The sequence below is a fragment of the Stegostoma tigrinum genome, chromosome 2 (assembly GCF_030684315.1).
Source record: "Stegostoma tigrinum isolate sSteTig4 chromosome 2, sSteTig4.hap1, whole genome shotgun sequence".
In the NCBI taxonomy this organism is placed as follows: Eukaryota; Metazoa; Chordata; class Chondrichthyes; order Orectolobiformes; family Stegostomatidae; genus Stegostoma; species Stegostoma tigrinum.
The window spans coordinates 143168135-143190932 of record NC_081355.1 but is presented as its reverse complement, the minus strand read 5'-3'; the positions used below and the strand labels follow the sequence as shown (position 1 = coordinate 143190932).

The 22798-nt window shown below is 44.9% G+C and overlaps 1 protein-coding gene across 10 annotated transcripts in view; it reads left to right on the top strand.

Annotated features, from left to right (window-relative positions):
• Positions 1–22798, top strand: part of dpp6a (dipeptidyl-peptidase 6a) — a 1430988-nt gene that overhangs the window by 1268354 nt on the left and 139836 nt on the right. For all 10 annotated transcript variants that reach the window (XM_059639738.1, XM_059639748.1, XM_059639745.1 and 7 more), the window contains 6 exons: positions 1617–1771; positions 3157–3254; positions 9297–9420; positions 11048–11086; positions 16205–16312; positions 18297–18388. In XM_059639738.1, coding sequence (XP_059495721.1) covers positions 1617–1771; positions 3157–3254; positions 9297–9420; positions 11048–11086; positions 16205–16312; positions 18297–18388 — 616 coding nt within the window. The remainder of the gene's footprint in view (positions 1–1616; positions 1772–3156; positions 3255–9296; positions 9421–11047; positions 11087–16204; positions 16313–18296; positions 18389–22798) is intronic.

Sequence of the window (22798 nt, the reverse complement as noted above, 5' to 3'; positions counted from 1 at the left end):
CAAGCTCATCTCATAAAACTGGAACTGAAACCTTTTGAATAACCAACGACTTTTTCCCAGGGTCGTAGAGTCCAAAACCAAATGGCAGAGGTTTAAGCTGAGGGTGGAATAATTTTGAAAAGGACCCAAGTGGCATCTTTTTCATGCTGCGGGTGGTGAGTGCATGGTATAAGCCGCCAGAGAAAGTGGTGGAGCCTGGTACAATTACAATATTTAAAAGGCACCTAGATGGGTATATGAACAGGAAGAATTAAGGGGCATATCGGCTAAATGCTGGCAAATGATTGATTGTTTGTCACATGTACTGAAATACAGTGAAAAGCTTTGTTTATGAGCAGCAAGAAAAGCATGTACAGATCAAAAAGACTTACAATCATCCAAGTTGCACTACTTGAGGCTAGAATCCATTCAACTGTCTGATAACGACCAGAAAGAAGGTGTTCCTGAACCTGCTTGTGCATGTGGTCAGGTGTCTGTACCTTCCGCCTGACGGAAGAGATTGTAGGAGGTCATTACCAGGGTGCGATGGGTCTTTGATGATGTTGGCTGCCTTCCTCAGCAGCGAGCCGTGTAAATGCAATCCATGGATGGAAGGTTGGCTTCCGTGATGGTCTGGGATGTGCACATCCCCTTCTGTAGTTTCTTACGGCCCTGGGCAGAGCAGTTTCCATACCAGGCCATTATGCACCCGGACAGTGTGCTTTCAATGGTGCATCTGTAGAAGTAGGTGAGGGAGCTTATGGACAGGCCAAATTTCCAGAGCTGCCTGAGTAAGAAGAGGTGATGTTGGGCCTTCCTGATTGTCACATTTATGTAGCAAATACAGGGCAGGTCATCGGTTATCATCCCTCTGAGGAACTTGATGCTCTTCACTCTCCCAACCTCAGTTCTGTTGATGTAGATGGGGGCGAGTTCTCCTCCTTCCTTTCTGAAGTCGATGATCGGTTCTTTAGATTTGCTGACATTGAGAGACAGATTCCAATTGCAGAGAGCAGAGCTGATACCAAGATCTCAGAGTTTTGAGATCAGTCTAGTGGGGATAATGGTGTTGAAGGTGATGCTTAGTCAATGAGCAGGAGCCTGACATGGGTGCCTTTGTTATCCAGATGTTCCAAGGATGAGTGCAGGTTTGGGAAAATGGTGTCTGCAGTGGACCTGTTATGTCAGCAGGCAAATTGTAGGGGATCAAGGCTGGATGGGAGACTGGAGGTGATGTAGGCCATGACCAGCCTTTCGAAGCACTTCATGATTATTGAAGTCAGAGCTATTGGGCGGTAGGCATTAAGGCACACTGCATGTGTTTTCTTGGATATGGGAGTGATGTTGGTCTTCTTGAAGCAGGCGGAAACTTCAGCTTGTAGGAGGAGACGTTGAAGATGTTGGTGAATATGCCTGCCAGTTGGTTTGCGCATGATCTGAGTTGTCCAGGGACACTGTCCGGGTCCATCGCTTTCCTTGTGTTGATTCCGAGGAAGACTGAGCTGACTTCTGTGGTGACTTCTCTCCATATTTGGACATCAGCTATAAATGTGTCCTGCTTCTCCAGAGTGCCTCTACCCAGTTGAATGTTTATAGTCATCTCTCATAAAATGATACTACTCTGCTTATCTTCACAGAAGAACTTCTGAAAACCAATATTGCTCACTGGTGGTCCCCAGATGGAGCCAGGCTGGCCTACGCTACAATTAATGATTCAAAGGTCCACACGATGGAAATCCCGATGTACCTTAGCTCCCTTTATCCCACCGGAAAGACATATCCTTATCCAAAGGTAACTATTAAAGAGGAAAGCAACTTACAGACCACAGTGTGGGCAGGTTTTTCATGTTTATTCAAAGTAAAATTTTTGGATCAAAATGAAGACTAACTGCACACAAAATACATTGCATTATCTCTACCTGGGTCAGTCTCTTTTTGAGCTTATTTGAGTTTTGGAAAATTTTCTTTCAGAAGCATGTCTATGTAATATAATGTAAAACCTTTACTGAAGCTGTTCCCTAATGTCTAAATTCATCTGGAGCGTACTTTCCTTTCAACATGGTATATTTTTTTCAGCGCTCCAGTGAAATATGCCATCCATCCCCTATCTGGCCTACATGTGACTCCAGCCACAGCAATGTATTTTCTACATTGTTGTTTGGCAATACAGGAGTCCATGCTGTTTTTCCAAGTCATATTCTCAGCACCTCAAAATCAGCCTTACTCTGATTTGTTAACTTGGTTTTTGACACATTGACTAGGTTAGATTAGATTAGATTCCCTACAGTGTGGAAACAGGCCCTTTGGCCCAACAAGTCCACACCCGCCCCTTGAAGCATCCCACCCAGACCCATCCCCCTATAACCCACACTCCCCTGAACACTATGGGCAATTTAGCATGGCCGATCCACCTAGCCTGCACATCTTTGGACTGTGGGAGGAAACCGGAGCACCCGGAGGAAACCCACACAGACACGGAGAGACTGTGCAAGCTCCACACAGACAGTTACCTGAGGCTGGAATCGAACCTGGGTTCCTGACGCTGTGAGGCTGCAGTGCTAACCAGTGAGCCACCGTGCCGCCCCCAAATTGCTGTCCTTCACTGACATCATCTGAATAATATTAAGTTGTCAGATATATTGTCATATTATATTATGATCACTATTGCCCAGATATTCACCTCATTTTACTTCTTTTATCTTCTCACTTCTTTTTCTTCTTACCCCCTCTTAATGGAGGCATGTGGTAAAGTTATTGAACCAGTAATCCAGAGCCCCGAGCTAATGCCGTGTGACTTTGGTTCAAATTCCACTGTGTCACATTGTAACATGTGATTTGAATTGAAGAAAAAGATTGCCTAACACTTGCTGTTGTCAGTTATTATTCTTCAATAACTATCTGGACTAATGCCTTGTATGGAAAGAAATCTGCCATCCATCTCCTATCTGGCCTACATGTGACTCCAGCCACAGCAATGTGTTTGATTCCTTTGGACAGTAAATGTTGGGCATTGCTGCCCATATCCCATGAATAAATATAAAAAAGCTGCTGATTAACATGTGTATTTAACTGCAGTGAACAATTAACTATGTATTTTTTAGACATGTCCTGCTGAAACTGTTAAAATTTATCATCTTCATTCTAATGTCATATCCATTCTTATCTGTTTGACTGTAGGCTGGCCAAGAAAATCCAACAATCTCACTGTTTGTGGTGAACTTGAATGGACCAACTCATACTCGCGAGGTGATCCCTCCAGAGGACACCAGAATGAAGTAAAACTCTCACCTACTTCCCTTCTTAAAACATGTGTCAGTTTTCAGTTGCTGTATTTGAAAAAGAACTTGCACAAATTTTATATTCTGACCTGACTCATTGGGATGAACTAGAAAGCAAAGGAAGCATTTGATTCAGGGTAGCTGCAAGAGCACTCTTGCGTTGGGCTCAAATTTAGGTTTACAGACATTTGGGCCCAAATTTTATATAGAACTTGAAATATGAGCAAAGGCAATCCATCAACCTGTTGAGCCAGCTCCACCATTTAAACTGATCAGCCACCTCTTTATCACTTTTATCCACCAACTATTATCAATAACAATAGGGCCAAGAAATTATTTAATTGTCTTCAAAATAACCAATAGTTGAGCTTCTTAGCCCTTTGGTGTAGAGAATTCCAATGATTCAGCACCCTCTAAATAGCCTACCCCTTATTCTGAGACTGTGTGTTCTGGTTCTGGGCTTACCAGTGGAAAGTTACATATATTTATATCTAGGGTCATGTATTTTGCAGATATAAAGATGATAAACACTCATTGTGCCTGTTTCTACTCAACAAAATAGGTTGTTCATTTCTCAGAGAAATGTCTTGACCAATCAAAAGTCAATTTGCCTGATTAGAAATGTTAAAAGGCTTGGTGGTTAACTGCCAGTCATCATGAACTGATGCATTCTCCAAGGCAACACATCTACCAATCAGACTCCATTCGCCAACCAATCAGCACGCTCCACTCTGCAGCATGAATATGGTTTTCCTTTTACTTTGATATTTATTGCAAAATATCCTGATAAGCACATGGTAAAAAATCTTCAACAAAATGTGTCTCTTTTCAGCAACACCCGATACCCGACTCCAAAGTGATTAGTTATGTAGCGATGCTTGTTGTGCTTCTGTATAACAACTGCTTAGTCCAATGCATTTGATGAACAGCAAATTGGAATTAGATTGTTGCAAAGACAGGTTGTCCCCCATCAGCAGGTTATACTATTTACTTTTTGAAAATGTTTTCACCTTTCTTGCACAGCTTGAGAAGACTAGATGTTATACTGTAAATGGCTTTTAATACACCCGACTCCCCATGAAATTTGCTCCAAAGCCTAATGCTTTTATTTATTACAAATTTTGCAAATTATGGGAGCATTAGAACAGTTGTATTTCTTTGGAAACTTTTGATAAAGAACCATTTGAGTTATGAGACCTTAGAGGAGAGGTTGATTGGCTGATAGCCACAATTAGCACTGTGCATACAGGCATAGTGAACAACCAATGGGGAGGGAGGGAGGGGCAGGGCAGTTGAAGGCTGGAAGTCATGTGATACCACTTCCAAGAATATGTCCAACCAGAGAGGCGGGCCCTTCCCTTGCCAACTCCAAAGAAAATGATTGAAGCTGCAAATTCAATTTCACTGCGTAAACACCAGATATATCGACACAAAATGTTTATTCATTCATGGGATTAACTGCATGACTGACAGAGCCAGCATTTATTGCCCATCCAGAGTTGCTCTTGCGGAGGTGGTCGTGAGCTAACCTCTTGAGTTGCTGCAGTCTTGCTGCATTTGAATCTGGACTGCTTCAGTATCTGAGGAATCGCGAATGGTGCTGAACATTGTGCAATCATTGTTGGAACATTTCCACTTCTCATCTTATGATGGAGGAAAGGTCATTGATGAAAGAGCAGAAGATGATTGGGCCCAGGACACTGCCTTGAGGAACTCCTGCAGGGATGTCCTGGAGCTGAAATGACTGACCTCCGACAACCACAACCATCTTCCTATGTGTAAGGTATGATTCCAACCAGCAGAGAGTTTTAATCCAATTCCCATTGACTCCAGGTTTTCTAGGACTCTTTGATTCCACCCTGAATCAAATTCAGTCTTGATGTCAAGGACAGTCAATTTCACCTCAGCTCTGGAATGCAACCACCTTGTCAAAGTTTGAATTGAGGTTGTAATGAGGTCAGGAGCTGAATGGCCCTAATTGAGCGTAATTGAGCAGGTTGTCGCGCAGCAAATGTTGGTTGATAACACTGTTGATGATACCTTCCTTCAATGATTGGGAGCAGTCTGATGAGCTAGTTGACGAGGTTGGATTTGTTTTGCTTTTCATGTACAGGGCATACCTGGACAGTTTTCCACATTGTCAGGTGGATGCCGTTGTTGTAGCTGGACTGGAACAGCTTGTCTAGGGACAAGGCAAGCTCTGGAGCATAAATCTTCACAATATTATTGCTGGAATATTCTTGGAGCCATTTTTCAAAATAATAATAAGGATCATGAGCCTTCGTCACATATCCTCCAGGCATCGTCCATATACAATTTGATATTCAATGAATCACCTTAAAAAGACACTTCAGGTAAACAGCCAATGTGAAAGAAATAAGGGAGTTTGTTGATAGAGTTAAATGGAGTAAAGTTGGACTTACAATGTGCTGCAGAAATATTGAAGATATCCACCTGTAAGGTCACAGAGACAGCAAATGAGATGAATAGCCATTCGATCTGAAACAAAATCACTGTGAAATCTCAGTGGGTCTGGTAGCACCCATGGACAGAGAAAGCAGAGTTAATATTTCAGATCCAGTGACCCTTCTTCAAAACTCAATTATTTTCTATTTAGTCATTCAACCTGTTTTCTTTTGGCTGTTGTTTGTTGATGATAAATATGGAGTAATGCATTGAGAGATCTCATTGTTCCTCTTCAAATAGCACCAGGGGAATCTGACCTGAACAGATAACCAAAGCTTCCATTGATGCCTTGGCCACCAATTAAACAACACAACTGATTTTAGCCTCTGTTCACCTACACTGTGTCCGTTCAGAATAAGTGCTCAGATATTGAAGTGGTATTTAATATCAGCAACATCAGGAGTCCCACCTGTCAGCTGGAGGGCATATGAAAGCTTCACATTGCCTACTTTTGGGGATGTTGGTCACAGAAAACATCAAACACGCAGCTTAATATTATTGGCAGTGCTGGGCCTTCCTTGGGATCAAGCATGCCTGGGGAGTGAAGTCCATCCTGCCAAGAGCAGCTGATGAGTTTAAGGTTACCATCTCTGAAACTAGCTTTCAATTCCAGATTTATTAATTGGTTTGAAATTTTACCAGTTTCTGCAGTAGGACTGGCACCCACGCTCCCCGGCATAATAGCCCAGTCTCTGGCCCAATAATGCTACCACCACGGCACCATCCCTCCCAGTTTATAAATGGTTTTAACTGCAGTGATAATGCAGATGGCTGAAATGTTAAGGCCATAACAATGTAGTAACATAAGAAACAGGAGCAGTAGTTAACTATTCAGCCCTCAAGCCTGCCATCCCATTCGGTAAGATCATTGCAGAGTCTGCCCCAGGCCCCAACTCCTCTCAAGCCATCCTCTCATTGCCCTCAAATCTGTGATATTTCAATGATCTATTGACCTCTTCCTTAAACACTTTCAGTGATGATGGCTCCATACCTCTCTTAGGGAGAGAACACTAGACACTCACTACCCTGTGATAGAAGGATCACAGTTACAATGAATATCCCCAGTTTGAAGTTCCCCCACTCATGTAAAATATGTTCGCAACATCCCCTCTGTCAATCTTCCTCATGTTTCAATGAGACCATCCTCGTTCTTCTAAACTCTAATGAATAAAGGCCAAGCCTGTTATTGCTGTTCTTGACAGGTCAACTCCCTCATTGCTGGAATCAGCTGAGTGAGTCTCTTTTGAACTGCCTCCAATACCAGTAGATTCATCCTTGAATGCAGGAATGAAAGCTGTGCAAGTACTCCGCAGAATTTATGAAGAAGGATCACTTGACTTGAAATATTAACTTTTCTTTCTCTCTGCAGATACTTCCAGACCTGCTGAGTTTCTCCATAAATTTCTGATTTTATTGTAGTGGTTCAGGTGCAACCTCTCTAACACTATACATTTGTAGCAACAATTCCCTGTTTTTATGTTGAGGTTAGTTGGCTTGCCGAGCTGGTTTCTTGTTTTGCAGACGTTTCGTTATCATGCTGGGTAACGTCCTCAGTGCAGCCTCTGATGAAGCGTCGGTGTGTTTTCCTGCCTGGTTTTTAAACTCTGGGGTCCGTTGCGATGGATTGCCTCACTTCCAGCTTTTCTCTGTAATGGAATGTGTATGGGTTCAAGTTCAACGTGTTTATTAATAGCATGCTTCGAGGAGTGGCATGCTTCCAGGAATTCTCGTGCCTGTCTCTGCCTAGCCTGTCCCAGGATCTTGGTGTTGTCCCAGTCGAAGTGGTGATTCTCCTCGTCCGTGTGGGTTGAGACGTGTGACACCCACAACCCAAGCTACAAATCTACTCCAAAATCCCAAGTTTTAAACTCCAACCCACTAACAATAAAGGCCAAAAATCCAATTTCATCTTTAATTACTTACTGCACTCGTGCATTAACCCTTTAGGTTACTATTCAGTCACTATTACATGACACTAAGATGGCGATGGAATAGGACTCCTGTGCCAGGGCTCATCTGCCCCAACTGCTTTTATGCTTTTTCTCTTTTTTGGGTTTTTTTTTCTCTTTCCTTGCTTATTTTCCTTTATGCTCCTCTTGTCCTGAGCTCAGTTAGCATTGGAAGCAGTGAGTAATCCCAGCACAAACCCAAGTAATCCCAGCACAAACCCGAGTGAGTCCGACACCAACCCGCGTGAGCCCGGCACAAGCCCGAGTAATCCCAGCACCAGCCCGAGTGCGCCCGGCACAAACTCGAGTAATCCCGGCACAAACTCGAGTAATCCCGGCACATACCCGAGTGAGCCTGGCACCAACCCAAGAAATCCCGTCACAAACCTGAGTGAGCCCGGCACAAACCTGAGTAATCCTGGCACAAACCCGAGTGAGCCCGGCACAAACCCGAGTAATCCCCGCACAAACCCGAGTGAGCCCGGCACAAACCCGAGTGAGCCCGGCACAAACCCGAGTGAGCCCGGCACAAACCTGAGTGAGCCCGGCACAAACCCAAGTGAGCCCCTACTTACATTTCGGTGGTGAGCTCGGGTTCTGGCATCGGAATTGGCAGCTGCTCAAGCAGCGGAGGTAACATCAGTGAAGTCGGCGAGAGATGGCGCCTGAGGATCAGCTACTTCATCGTTGGTTGTGTTGGATACTTGCGGTGGAGAAGAGGTGGTGGAAGGGCATTGCAGCCACATCGATGAGGTGGGCCCAGCGGCAAGTGACATGACTCTGACGTTGGTGGGTGTGGCAAAAGATGGTGCCCTGGGGAGTGGTGATTTTGATGTTGGTTGGGTTGGGTGTAGATGGCAAAGTGGTGGAGGAAGGATGATGAGCTGGCTCAGGACTGATGGACTGTCCTTCAGCTCCATCTTTTTATTTCCTTCTAATTCTTAAAGCATTCAAAATGGTGCCGGACTGTAGTGGCAATCAAACTCTTTTCACAGTACTTTACTGCTTTTCTCGTTGTAATATACATGTGACAATAAAATCATTCATTCATTCTTTTAGGTTATATGCACAAAGATATCCAGGTATTTGTCTGCTGCACTTTTTCGAGCTTCTCTCTCTCTCCACTTAAATTATAGTCTGCCTAATGACACACAACATCACACTTTCCTTCATTCAACTCTATCTGCCAAGTTTTGCCCACTCACTTAACCAATCTTCATCTGTTGAAGATTCCTTATGTCTTCATCACAAAATGCCCTCTGGATGCATTAGGGCCTGCCCCCTTCTCCAAGATATTAATATAAAGAGTGAACAGTTGAGATCCTAGGGCTGTAGCTTGTGGCACTCCACTATTTGCAGATTTCCAACCTGGAAAAGATTTGTTAATCCCAACTCTCTGTTAACCAATCCTCAGTCTTTACGAATACATTATAACATGATAACCTTATATAACAGTATAACCCAATAACATGAGCTCATCTTTTGTGGGACCCATCACCAAACCCCTTGACTTTGTGAAGTAAATATCATTATCAGAGTTAGGCGGAACAAGTGAGATACTGGGGGGACAGATTGCTCATCAATATCTTGACTGCATATTGTTTTTCTCCCTTTGTGTTTTCAGGGAATACTATATTACCATGGTGACGTGGGCAAGTAGTATTAAACTTGCAGTGAACTGGCTGAACAGAGCCCAGAATGTTTCCATTCTCACCTTATGTGAGGCCACGACAGGGATTTGTACTAAGGTATGGACACAACTAGTGGGCAGGAATCGAATCACACCGGCAAATGAAAAATACCTTCAATAAAGCTTCCACCAATGAGGATAAGAAAGTACAAACACAAGGCCACAGCCATCCTCCTGGCCTGTGTGGTTCAGACTCCTAACTCTGTGGAATAGAAAGATCACGCGCTGAGTCCCTGGTTTTTGCTGTGTTAGCTGTTGTCAGGGTGGGTCACCCACAGGAGTTTCAATGCCCTGGCCAAAAGAAGGATCTAGAATCTGATTCCCACTACTCATTTCTGCCCTTTCTAGTGCTAATGGAATGACCCACATGAGTTCTTTGAAAAATACAGGGTCCATCTGGTTTTGATTCCCAACCTGTCCAAGTCTTTGATGACTGACTTTCACTTGCAAAGTGACCTTCAGGTTAAAAGTGACCGGGTGACTGGTCGTTCAGGGTAAATTTCGTTGAGCTCTGCGCAGCGTGGGTGTTAAGAATGAAAACTGATTCAAGACCTTCCATTTTTCCATGGGAAGGGGCAGAGTGAGCCATCAAGTGGGTCTTTCCAGAACATTCTGCTCACCATTATATTGTTTAAACGGTTCAAAAGAAAGGAAGGAAGAATTACTTTTCCATAATCGCCTTTCACTAGCAGTCACTCTTATTTGTGGATTCTCTGCTCACTCAGTTAGATTTACAAACAAGAGTGACTGTTCTCTGCCGAGGTTTATGTTTTCCCAAACCTGTGTTGAACTGATTTACAAGTCTGATTGCAAAGACTGTACTTGCTGTTTCCAGCAGAGATTGGGGAAGGGTATTGGCTTTTCAAGGTGTTCACTGTCAGGAGCTGACTCTGTTCTCCTGGGACGTTCTAGACGACGGTGACTTCAGCACTAGGATCTCTCCCTGGCTGTTTTACTCCATGTAGCGGGCCTAACTTAATGGCTCTGAGAGTGTTATTCTATCCAAGTTTGGGACATCCTGTGGTGTGGGCTTCTGGGAATACCCCTTTCATATTCGGGAGTCCTGCATGCGAACATTATGGCTGCCCCAGCAATTCTAAGCTCAAATCAGCAACTCTAAGCTCTTGATAGTAAATGCACAGCAAGAGTTTTAGGGTGAGATATGTTTTCCTGCTGCTTGATGCTGCGGGTAGAACACAGAAAGATGGAAGGCTGTGTGGGAGTGATGTGAGGACCATAATCTGGTAGACTTCAATCTTGGTTTTGGGACAAGCCCCGTGATTTCTCCTGTGAGTGAATCTGCTGGATCCATGCCTTTGCTAAATGGTGGGCAATTCCACCATCTGACCTGGTTTGGCTAGATACGATACTCACAGGCAGCGGAGATTCTGAGCAGAGCTGAGGGTTGTCTGTGACCTTGGGCTCATGGGGTCAGGTGAAAGTTGGAACAACAAAAACTCCCCTGCTCTTCTTTCAAAGGGTTTTAAGGGCATATTTTACAGTTGTTGAGAGAACAGCGGGGGTCTCGTCTTAATGCCTCATGCAAGTGACAACACCTCTGACAGTGCAGCACTCCTTCAGACCTGCACTGGAGAGTCAACAAGGGTTTGTGGAGTGAATGTTATGAAAAGTTGCTGAGTTAGTTTGGTGGATGTGCTAACATGAACACCTATTTACTCCTACAGAAACACGAGGATGAAAGTGAAAGCTGGCTGTCAAGGCAGGTAAGAGATAAAGTAACGGAATGGTGCATCTCTCTCTCTCTCTCTCTCTCTCTCTCTCTCTGCTTCATCGGCTTTCAGAATCATCGCTGAAATGCTGCAATTTATTGAGCGGGGCACCATGCTAAAGTGGAGCCCATACTGAAAGCTCCCCTAATGACTGAGCACAGCCTGTCAAAGTTCAGATTCACTCAGATCAATGTGATTTTTCACTCAGACGTGATCCTCCCAGTCTCAAAGGCATCACCTCTGACAGTGCGGCACTCTCTCAGCATTGCACTGAATGTAGGATTTTACATGCAAGTCTCTGGAAAGGGACTTGAACTCACCGCTTTCAGCCGTCAAGGTGAGAGCATTAATCTCGGAGGCACAGCCGAAAATCCAGATAGTGCACTTTGCCACTTCCCTCAGAAATTTCACAAAGCCTCCCATCGAGATTACAGTATCATGGTTAAACAAAGCAGGCATTCCACACTGTAAAATCTCTTGAACTACAATGAAATGAAGGTGCAAACAGTATACAGGCAATAGTATGATGCTTGGATACCAAGACACCCCTTATAGCAATTTCGTGGGATCCTTATTGTCCATCTCTCCATGAGAAGCACTGTGTAAAGTTCTGGTCGCCCTGGTAGAGGAAGGATATTATTAAATGGGAGGGTTCGGAAAAGATTTACAATGATGTTACTGGGACTGGAGGGTGTGAGTTATAAGGAGAGGTGAAATAGGCTGGGACTTTTCTCACTGGAGCAGAAGTGGGTGAGGGGTGATCTTTTGTGGTTTATAAAGTCATGGGAAGGCATGGATAAGGTGAGTAACAAAGATCTTTTCCGTAGTGTCGGGCAGTTCCAAATAGGGGGTATAGGTTTAAGGTGAGAGGGGAAAGGTTTAAAAGAGACCTGAGGGTCAACTTTTTTCACAAATAGAGTGGCTCATATGTGGAACGAAATGCCAGAGGAACTGGCAGATGTAGGCTATGGAAGGCGATGGCCGATTGGTATTATTGCTGGACTGTTACTCTAGAGAACCAGATAATGTTCTGGGAACCTGATTTCAAATCCCACCAAAGCAGATGGTGGAATTTGAATTCAATCAAAAAATAATCTGGAATTAAGAGTCTAATGATGACCGTGAATCCATTGTTGATTGTTGGAAAAGCCCATCTGGTTCACTAATGCCCTTTAGTAAACGAAACTGCCATCCTTACCTGGTCTGGCCTACATGTGACTCCAGACCCACAGAAATGTGGTTGACTCTTAACTGCCTTCTGGGTAATTAGGGATGGACAATGAATGCTGCCTAGCCAGCAACATCCTCATCTCGTGAGTGAACAATAACAAAAAGTACGGTTGCAACACTTAAAAGACATTAGGACAGGTTAAATGTAAGCAAATGGGACTAATTTAATTTCAGAATCTTGGTTGGCATGGTTGGGTTGGACTGAAGGATCTGTTTCCATGCTGTGCGACCCTATGAGAAGGGGTGGATGTCTCTCTGAGGGTCATTAATAGTGGCTATGGTGCACAGTGCTGCTTTTGGAGCCTCTTCCCATGATACTCATGGATAGGAACATCTGGAGGGTAATGTGATGACATCCCTCCAATTCCTGCACTGCTACTAGTTTACCTTCCTCAGAAAGACAGCAGTGTAAACAGTACAGAGCTCCCTCAGTACTGTGGCAGAATCAGAGCCTCAATTGCAATTCACAACCTTCTCAGACAGGGGTCAGAGCACTATCACTGATGCTGCCAAAGGACTGCTGGACTGGATCTGTACCCAGCGTGATGGAGTCAGCAGTGTGATTGAATGTTAGAATAGGTGGGGCTGCAGAAACACTCAGGAGGTTCAATACCGTCCAAGACAAAGCAGTTTGACTGGCACTTCATCTGCTTCCTTCAATGCTCACTGCCTTCGTCACTAACACAGTGGAAGCATTGTGCCCCATCTACAAGATGGACTGTAGCATCTTGTGACTTACCCATGCTCTTTTGACAGCAACTTGCAAACCCACAGCCTCTACCACCAAGAGGAACAGTATGGCAGGTGCCCAGGAGCCTTACCACCTACAAGTTCTACTCCAAGCCGCATCCTGATGTGAAAAAATATTGTCATTCCCTTGATGTCGCTGAATTAAAATCTTGGAATTCCCTTCCAAACAGCATTTTAGTTGCCCCCTACACCAATAGGACTGGAGTGGTTCTGGAAGGTAGCTCACCACCATCTTCTTGAGGGCAAATAGAGATGGGCTGGAGTAGCCAACAGCACCACGCCCCATAATCAAAAAGAAAGTCTAGATAGCTCAGTCACAATCAGATGGACTGAGTTATTCACGAAAATGAGCTTGCAGTCCTGGTGAGCAAGGCTTCCCACAGGCAGTGTATCTTTGAAAAAGCCTTCTCACTTTTGGAGCCCCCCCTAACCCATTCAACTGCAACTTTGAGTGACCACCTTGAATGCTTGGCCACGGGCTGGCACGCTAACTATTGACAGTGGAAAGAAAACAGCAATGCAAAAGCTAGGAAGTGTAAATAAATAGCCAGCTAACATGATTGATTGCACCAAGTATTCAATAAATACAGAAACTAACTTGGCACTACTTATGTGACAAAACTGAATGTCGTATGCTTCAATGGCTTGTTCAGCACGCTGTCCAATCTTATATCTTATCAAGTCTGGTCAGGAAACAAACATGCATCTAACATATTTGAAGTAATAAAACAGAATAGAGTAATAAAACATTTGAAATTGTTGTAGCCATAAAAAAAAACCTTTCCAACCCTTGCTTGTTCTACTCATATTGTAAAAGTTGCCTGTCAGGACTAGAATAGGCACTTAGTTCAAACTTTCAGCTTAATTTGGCATTATTTTTAGATATTAGCATAATATGGCCTGTTATTGAGTTTTGAAGATGCTTTTCAAAATAATAATATCTATACAGTTTGGAAGCCGGCCATTCAGCCCATCAAGTCCCAATGACCCTCTGAAGAGCATCCTACCCCATCCCTGTAACCCTGCATTTCCCAAGGCTAAACCGCCCACCCTGCTCATCTCAGGACACGAGGAACAATGTCAGAATGGCCAATTCAGCTAACCTGCACACCATCAGATTCTGGGTGGAAACCAGAGTGCCTGGAGGAAATTCCACACAGAGAGGTGCCCAAGGGTGGGATCGAAGCCAGGTCTCTGGTGCTGTGAGGTAGCACTGCTAACCACTGAGTGACCATGCTGCTGCAAATGAATTGACTATTTTGCCGCTGAGAAAGTGAAAAGGTACAATCCTAATGTTTTCCCTTGGAGTAAAAGGAACTTGCTTTCCTGACCACAGCACGGGGCTGGATGGAGAAGACAATCCATAGCTCAGGCAGCATGATGCATTATTGTCAAAACCAGAAATCCCCACCTTTTAATGCCCCAAGCCAAATGACATATGCCTCTCTGGAATTTCATATTTGATGGTAGCAGTGAAGCGATGTTTGTCCAAATTAATGGTTGAATGTAATTGAATGAAGGCCGCCACATGAGACAAAGTTCTATAGAACAGCGAGTTGAAGCTGAGTTAGAGGAGTATGTGTACCTGTGTGTGCATGTTTGAGTATGTGGAGAACAGGAACAAAAGTTGATAGGTCCAAGGTAGAGCTTTCAAAACTTTGTTTTTCACTTTCTTGTTTCTGTTGTATTATTGGGACACCAAAGTCAATGTTGTGAGATTTGTGCCCTTGTTAAATTTCTTCAAAGTACCTAATTAATTTCAAAGCCATGCCACCTTGTCAGGTTTGGTATTTCTGTTCAGAGATCTGTTCAGAGAGGTTTGAATATACTTCCGGAGCAAGTGGGACTTGAACTGAGGTCTGCTGGCTCAGAGGTAGGGACAGTACTATTGTGCCATGTGAGCCATCCCCTATCATGTTAGGGTCAGGGTTTTCTCCTGAACTGAAAGATTGTCTGAAGAAGTGAAGCTCTTGTGTTGCCCCATTGCAGTTATTACTGTCAGGATCACTCCACGAAATGGATTCATTTGAGAAGTGTGAGCTAACAAGGTGTAGAGCTGGATGAACACAGCAGGCCAAACAGCATCATAGAAGCAAGCTTTCCCGCTCCTCTGATGCTACTTGGCCTGCTGTGTTTATCCAGCTCTACACCTTCTTATCTCAGATTCTCCAGCATCTGCAGTTCCTACTATCTCATTTGAGAAGTCTTCTTTCTTTCCTTACAGTGTAAGGTCTGAAAATAAACAAACCAGAAAATTCAAACATGTCTTTGATGTTAGTAGCTTCCGAATTTCATTTCCTCCCCACCGCACCCTTGCCTTGGGGCCAAGAGTTGTCACATGACCACTATAATGTACTTCTATTCAACGTAAATGTACCAATCAAATGATGAGGATGTAAAAACAACAACATGGATTCTTTATTGGCAAGATAATACACATTAACTGGGAAACTGTTTGCACGTCTGCTGTTGCAAACAGTGTCATTGCACCCTGTTTCATGGGATTTTAAGCTGTATCCCTTTAATAGGGACTGTTGTCAAACAGAGACACCCAGGGGTTCAGGTGCATAATTCTTTGAAAGCCGTGTCAGAGGTAGGCAGGGTGGTTAAGAAGGTGCTTAGCACATGTGCCTTCATTGCTCTGACCATTCAGTATCGGAATTGAGACGTCATGCTGAGATTGTACAGGACGTTGGTGAGGCCATTTCTGGAGTACTGTGTATGCTTCTGGCTGCACTGCTGTTGGAAGGATGTTGTTAAACTTGAGAGAGAGTGTGCCAAAAAGATTAACGAAGATGTTGCCAGGACTGCACAGCTTGAGATATAGCATTTTGTATCTCACTTGACTAAAGCAGTCGAGATAAAAATCAGGGAAGATGTAAAACAGACTGCCAATTTGGGCAATAGTGTTTGCATTGACACACAGAGCCAAGATTTACTCCCAAGGTCTATGTGGTCTTACCACTTATTTCATCATCTTCATTTAAGTACTAGTCCTCTACCCATTATTTTGAAATTAAGATGTAGTCCTTTTGAATGGAGTAATGCTCTTCTGACTGTTGTAACTTTGCTGTCCATTATGCTCTACATTGTACCACAGTCATTAAATACCAATGTTTTTGTCTGTTTCAGAACGAGGCCCCTTTATTTTCCAAAAATGGGAAGAAGTTTTTTTTTATCCGCCCACTCCCGCAGGGAGGCAGAGGGAAGTTTTGCCACATCTCCATGTCATCTGCTCAGGTAAGCATTGCAGAGAATCGGTTAGATTCATGGGTTTCATTGTAGTTCAGCTATTCAGTTTTCAGATAAAACGTTTCTTTTCTGAAAGATTGGTGTCTAATTTCTGAGATAACAAAGTGTGGAGCTGGATGAACACGGCAGGCCAAGCAGCATCTTAGGAGCACAAAAGTCTAATTTCTGTCATTTTCTGACTCTTCAACTAGTGGAATATTCACAAATGATTGCTAATGTTCTGCACGTTTGTTATCATTCATTCTGGATGTGCAAGTACTCTGGAAATATAACCATACAAAGATTGTTGAAAGGGGCTGTCAAATAAAAGGGATAATATTTCCCTACAATTATAAGGATTTTTCTTGGAATATATATTGAAAATCCACTTTCACTTGACTTTTGCATTCTTTAAAAAATGTATTCATTCACAGGATGTGGGTATCACAGGCTACACCAGCATTTATTGCCCATCCCTAATTGCCCAGGGGGCAGTTAAGAGTCAACCACATTGCTGTGGGTCTGGGTCACATGTAGGCCAGAACAGGTAAGGATGGCAGTTTCCTTCCCTAATGAGCATTGGTGAACCAGATGGATTATTCCCCTGACATTTGATTCAAGGTCACTATTAGACCCTTAATTCCAGATTTTAAAAAAAATTGAATTCAGTTCCACCGTCTGCAATGGAGGGATTCAAACCCACATTCCTAGATCATTATCTAGTCTCTGGATTAACAGCTCAGTAATAATACCATTCAGCCATTGCCTCCCCCTTAACTTCTGTTATCACACAAACATTTGAGATTCAATAGAGGATGAAGACTCTTTTTCATTTAAAGGGCATTTCAATGAAGCATACCTCTACAGCATGAATGATCACCCAGTGTTTCTACAATTCCATCCTATCATTTCCCAAGTTTTCTATTTGCGTTGTTGTAGTGCTAAGTAGAATCCCAGTAAGGTCCACCATTGGGAGAGATTGGCCAAGCCAACGTATTCTTACGATCTTCCCCTGTGATCAGTTTCAGAACAATTATTATCCCATGGACACATAAGTAAGCAATGATGCTAAAACAGCATGTTCTTTAGATTATGCATTGCATTAGCCAGTGCAGTATTAAAGGAAAATGATCCCTCCAATATTATCTTGGTGAATTTACTTCCGTAAACAGAAGCAAAGAAGGTGTACTCAAGATGATGGCGTAATTGTAATGACCACACTAGTCATCCAGCAACTGATGCTTTTTTGAGATATGTGTTGAAACCCCACTGCAGAATTCAATTAATTAATCTGGCATCCAAGGTCAGTCTCAGTAATAGTGACATTGAAATATTGTGAAAAGACCATTTGCTTCAATAATAATTGGGAAGGAATCTGTTGCAGACTCCAGACCCACACCAATGTGATTGACCCTTCTGAAATGGCCTGGTAAGGCATTCTGTCCAAGGGCTAACACAGTGTGAAACTAGAGGAACTCAGCAGGCCAGGCAGCATCAGAGGAGCAGGAAAGTTGACGTTTCGGGTCAGGACCCTTATCACCATCTCACCTACCTTCCCCAGCCCCATCCCCCTCTCTCTATTTATTTCAGAGCTCCCTTCCCCCTCACAATTTCTGAAGAAGAGTCCTGACCCAAAATGTCAACTTTCCTCTTTCTATGATGCTGCCTGGTCTGCCGTGTTCCTCCAGCTCCAGACTGTGTTATCTCTGACTCTAGCATCAGCAGTTCTTACTATTTCTGTCCAAGGGCATTTTGGATTTGGCCTGGCTACTGATGCTGATATCCCATGGACCCTGAAGGTTTGGCTGTGACCAACTGAGCAATAAAAAATATCCTAAAATAATTTAGATTTTGTTGGCAATAATAAACTGATGTCCACTAAAGAGTTGATCTATTATATGTTTATAAAGATAGATTAAATAAAGCCTACACTTTCCAAGTGTTATCAATTCTGACAGTTTAGTAACTTTGATTGTATCTTCTTCTCTTCCAGGTTAACAATAGTAATGATAATTTACAGTCCATCACCTCTGGTAACTGGGATGTGACGCAGATCTTGTCATATGATGAAGTGCATCAAAAAATGTAAGTTTCCAGAAACTATTGAACAAATTACAGATAATGTAGGGGACTTATTAAGACATTGAGCTAAAGTGCTAAACAGCTGATATGATTTCCATTTGGCGTCAATGGAGATGAAAATGTGTCATGGTGCCACTGTGTCAATGTGCCAGTCGTGGGAGGCACAGTGGCTCAGTGGTTAGCACAGCTACTACACAGCGCCAGGAACCTAGGTTTGATTCCAGTCCCAGATTACTGTCTGTATGGAGTTTGCACATTTTCTCCCTGTCTATGGGGTTTCCACTGGGTGCTCTGGTTTCCTCCTACACTGTGCAGGTTAGGAGGATTGGCCATGCTGACAGTTGTCCCATAGTGTGTTGGGATGAGTAGATTAGGTGGGTTAGCCATAGCAAAAGCCCCATGCAGGGTTACAGGCTTGGAAATGGAGTTGCGGTCCTGGATTCGATGCTCTTCAGAGGGTCAGTGCAGACTCAACAAGCTGAATGACCTCTTTCTGTACTGCAGGGATTCTATGAATATCAAAACCTACATATAACAGACAAGCAGTCAGTGCTGGTCAATTTATCCTCTGTTGCAATTGCTTGGCACATAGAGATTTCAAATTAAGATCGGAACTATATTACTAAATCTGTGCTGCTTGAGTAATGAAGGTTTTAGAAACATAGGAACAGGAGTAAGCCATTTGGTCTTTGAGCCTGTTTCTCCTTAAGACCATATAGGAGCAGAATTAGGCCATTCAGCCCATCAAGTTTGCTCCACCATTCAATCATGGCTGATATGTTTCTCAACCCATTTCTCCTCTTTCTCCCCACAACCTTTGATCCTCATATCATTCAAGAACCTATCTATCAATTGATTCAATATATTCATGGCTGAACATCTACTGACCACCCTATTCCCACTTTTGCCCCATATCATTGGATCACTTTAGCCCGAGGAACCCAAGTTCCTCCCTCTCAAACTGAAAGCTAAATCTATGATGTTATGGTCACTGATTCCCCAGAGGATCTTTTACTCTGACACTGTTCCTTTCCTGCCTCACTCATTAACCAAATAACTGCCCTTTAATGCTGCCATATCCTCTTGCTTTGTAAGCCTACATTTTTCTCTTCAAAACCCTACCCCTCCCCGGCCCAGTTAGCTTAAAGCCCATTCTCCGCAGCTCTAGTTGTTCAATTAGCCGAGGCACCAGTCCCAACTCGGCTCAAGTAAAGGCCATCCCATCAGATCAGTTCTCTTCCACCCCTATACTGACGCCACTGCCTTACAAGCTGAAACCCATTCCACCCAAGCAAGTCTTTGAGCTGTGTATTTGACTCCTTGACCTAAGGTGCCCTATGCTAGTTTGCCCATGGATCAGGTAGTAATCCAGAGACCACTGCCTTGGAGGTTCTGCTGTGTAATTTAGCACCTGACTGTTTCAGCAGAACCTCTTTCTAGTCTGTCAATATCATTGATCCCAATGAGAATGTCAACAACTAGATCACTCTCCCATCACTCCAGGCTCTTCTCCAGCCTCAAGGAGATGTACCCTGGCACTGAAGCAGGAATACAGCCTTTGGGGTTCTCTCTCACAGCTATGTATCTATTCCCTAATTACACTGTCCCCTACCACAACTACATTGCCATTTCCTATCCACCACTTGGTACCATGGTCAATTTGCTCGTCATCCCTGCAGCCAGTACCCTAGTTAACACAGCAGGCCAAGCAGCATCTCAGGAGCACAAAAGCTGACGTTTCGGGCCTAGACCCTGTTACGTTTGGACATCGAGCAGTTTTTCCGCCGCCTTCGACTCCACGCTTACTTCTTTAACCGGGAGCCTAACCCTCCATCCACTGACCCCTTCACACGCCTCTAACACAAGTCCACCTCCTGGACACCACCCCCAGGCCTCCTACCCTCCCTTGACCTCTTCATCTCCAACTGCTGTTGAGACATCAACCGCCTCAACCTCTCCACACCTCTCACCCACTCCAACCTCTCCCCCGCAGAACGGGCAGCCCTCCGCTCCCTCTGCTGCAACCCCAAACTCAGCATCAAACCCGCAGACAAGGGTGGCGCAATGGTAGTATGGCGCACTGACCTCTACATCACCAAGGCAAAACGCCAACTCTCCGACACCTCCTCCTACCGCCCCCTTGATCATGACCCCACCCCTGAGCACCAAACCATCATCTCCAACACCATCCATGACCTCATTACCTCAGGGGACCTCCCACCCACAGCCTCCATCCTCATTGTTCCCCAAACCCGCACAGCCCGTTTCTATCTCCTTCCCAAAATCCACAAACCCGCCTGCCCTGGTCGACCCATTCTCTCAGCCTGTTCCTGCCCAGACAAACTCATCTCCACCTATCTGGACTCCATTTTCTCCCCTTTGGTCCAGGAACTCCCTACCTACGTCCGTGACACCACCCACACCCTCCACCTCCTCCAGGACTTCCAATTCCCTGGCCCCCAACACCTCATTTTCACCATGGACGTCCAGTCCCTATACACCTGTATTCCTCATGCAGATGGCCTCAAGGCCCTCCGCTTCTTCTTGTCCCACAGGCCCGACCAGTCCCCCTCCACTGACACCCTCATCCTCCTAGCCGAACTCGTCCTCACCCTCAACAACTTCTCTTTCGATTCCTCCCACTCCCTACAGACAAAGTGGGTGGCTATAGGTATCCACATGGGCCCAGACTATGCCTGCCTCTTTGTAGGTCACGTGGAACAGTCCCTCTTCCGCACCTACACAGGCCCCAAACCCCACCTCTTCCTCTGTTACATTGATGACTGTATCAGTGCCCCCTCTTGCTCCCCAGAGGAGCTCGAACAGTTCATCCACTTCACCAACACCTTCCACCCCAACCTCAAGTTCACCTGGGCCATCGCCAACTCTTCCCTCACCTTCTTGGACCTCTCAGTCTCCATCTCAGGTAACCAGCTAGAAACTGATGTCCATTTCAAGCCCACTGACTCCCACAGCTACCTAGAATACACCCCCTCCCACCCACCCTCCTGCAAAAATTCCATCCGCTATTCCAAATTCCTCCGCCTCCGCCGCATCTGCTCCCAGGATGAGGCATTCTACTCCCGCACATCCCAGAAATCCACGTTTTTCAAAGATCGCAACTTTCCCCCCCGCAGTGGTCGAGAACGCCCTTCACCGTGTCTCCCGCATTTGCCGCAACACATCCCTCACACCCCGCCTCCGCCACAGCCGCCCCCAGAGGATCACCCTCGTTCTCACATAGCACCCCACCAACCTCCGGATACAACGCATCATCCTCCGACACTTCCGCCATCTACCAGCTGACCCCACCACCCAAGACATTTTTCTATCCCCACCCTTGTCTGCCTTCTGGAGAGACCACTGTCTCCGTGACTCCCTTGTTCGCTCCACACTGCCCTTCCACCTCACCACACCCGGCACCATCCCCTGCAACCACAGGAAGTGCTACACTTGCCCCCACACCTCCTCCGTCACCACCATCCCAGACCCCAAGATGTCCTTCCATATCAAGCAGATGTTCACCTGCACATCTGCCAATTTGGTATATTGTATCCATTGTACCCGGTGTGGCTCCCTCTACATTGGGGAAACCAAGCGGAGGCTTGGGGACCGCTTTGCAGAACACCTCCGCTCAGTTCACAACAAACAACTGCACCTCCCAGTCGCGATCCATTTTAACTCCCCCTCCCATTCCTCAGACGACATGTCCATCATGGGCCTCCTGCAGTGCCACAATGATGCCACCCGAAGGTTGCAGGAACAGCAACTCATATTCCGCTTGGGAACCCTGCAGCCCAATGGTATCACTGTGGACTTCACAAGCTTCAAAATCTCCCCTTCTCCCACTGCATCCCAAAACCAGCCCAGTTCTTCCCCTCCCCCGACTGCATCACAAAACCAGCTCAGCCTGTCTCCGCTTCCCTAACCTGTTCTTCCTCTCACCCATCCCTTCTTCCCACCTCAAGCCACACCTCCATTTCCTACCTACCACCTCATCCCGCCTCCTTGACCTGTCTGTCTTCCCTGGACTGACCTATCCCCTCCCTACCTCCCCACCTATATTCTCCTCTCCACCTATCTTCTTTTCTCTCCATCTTCCGTCCTCCTCCCCCTCTCTCGCTGTTTATTCCAGTTCCCTCTCCCCATCCCCCTCTCTGATGAAGTGTCTAGGCCCGAAACATCAGCTTTTGTGCTCCTGAGATGCTGCTTGGCCTGTTGTGTTCATCCAGCTTCACACTTTATTATCTTGGATTCTCCAGCATCTGCAGTTCCCATTATCACCCTAGTTAACACAGTTTGCAGGAACTTCATAGTTTTTGGACAATTACAGGGGTTGAGGCTTCTCAGTTGTAACCTTCTAGGTCCTCATCCCTAACTCACCTGCAGCCGCATCCTACCCTCCCTGATCAC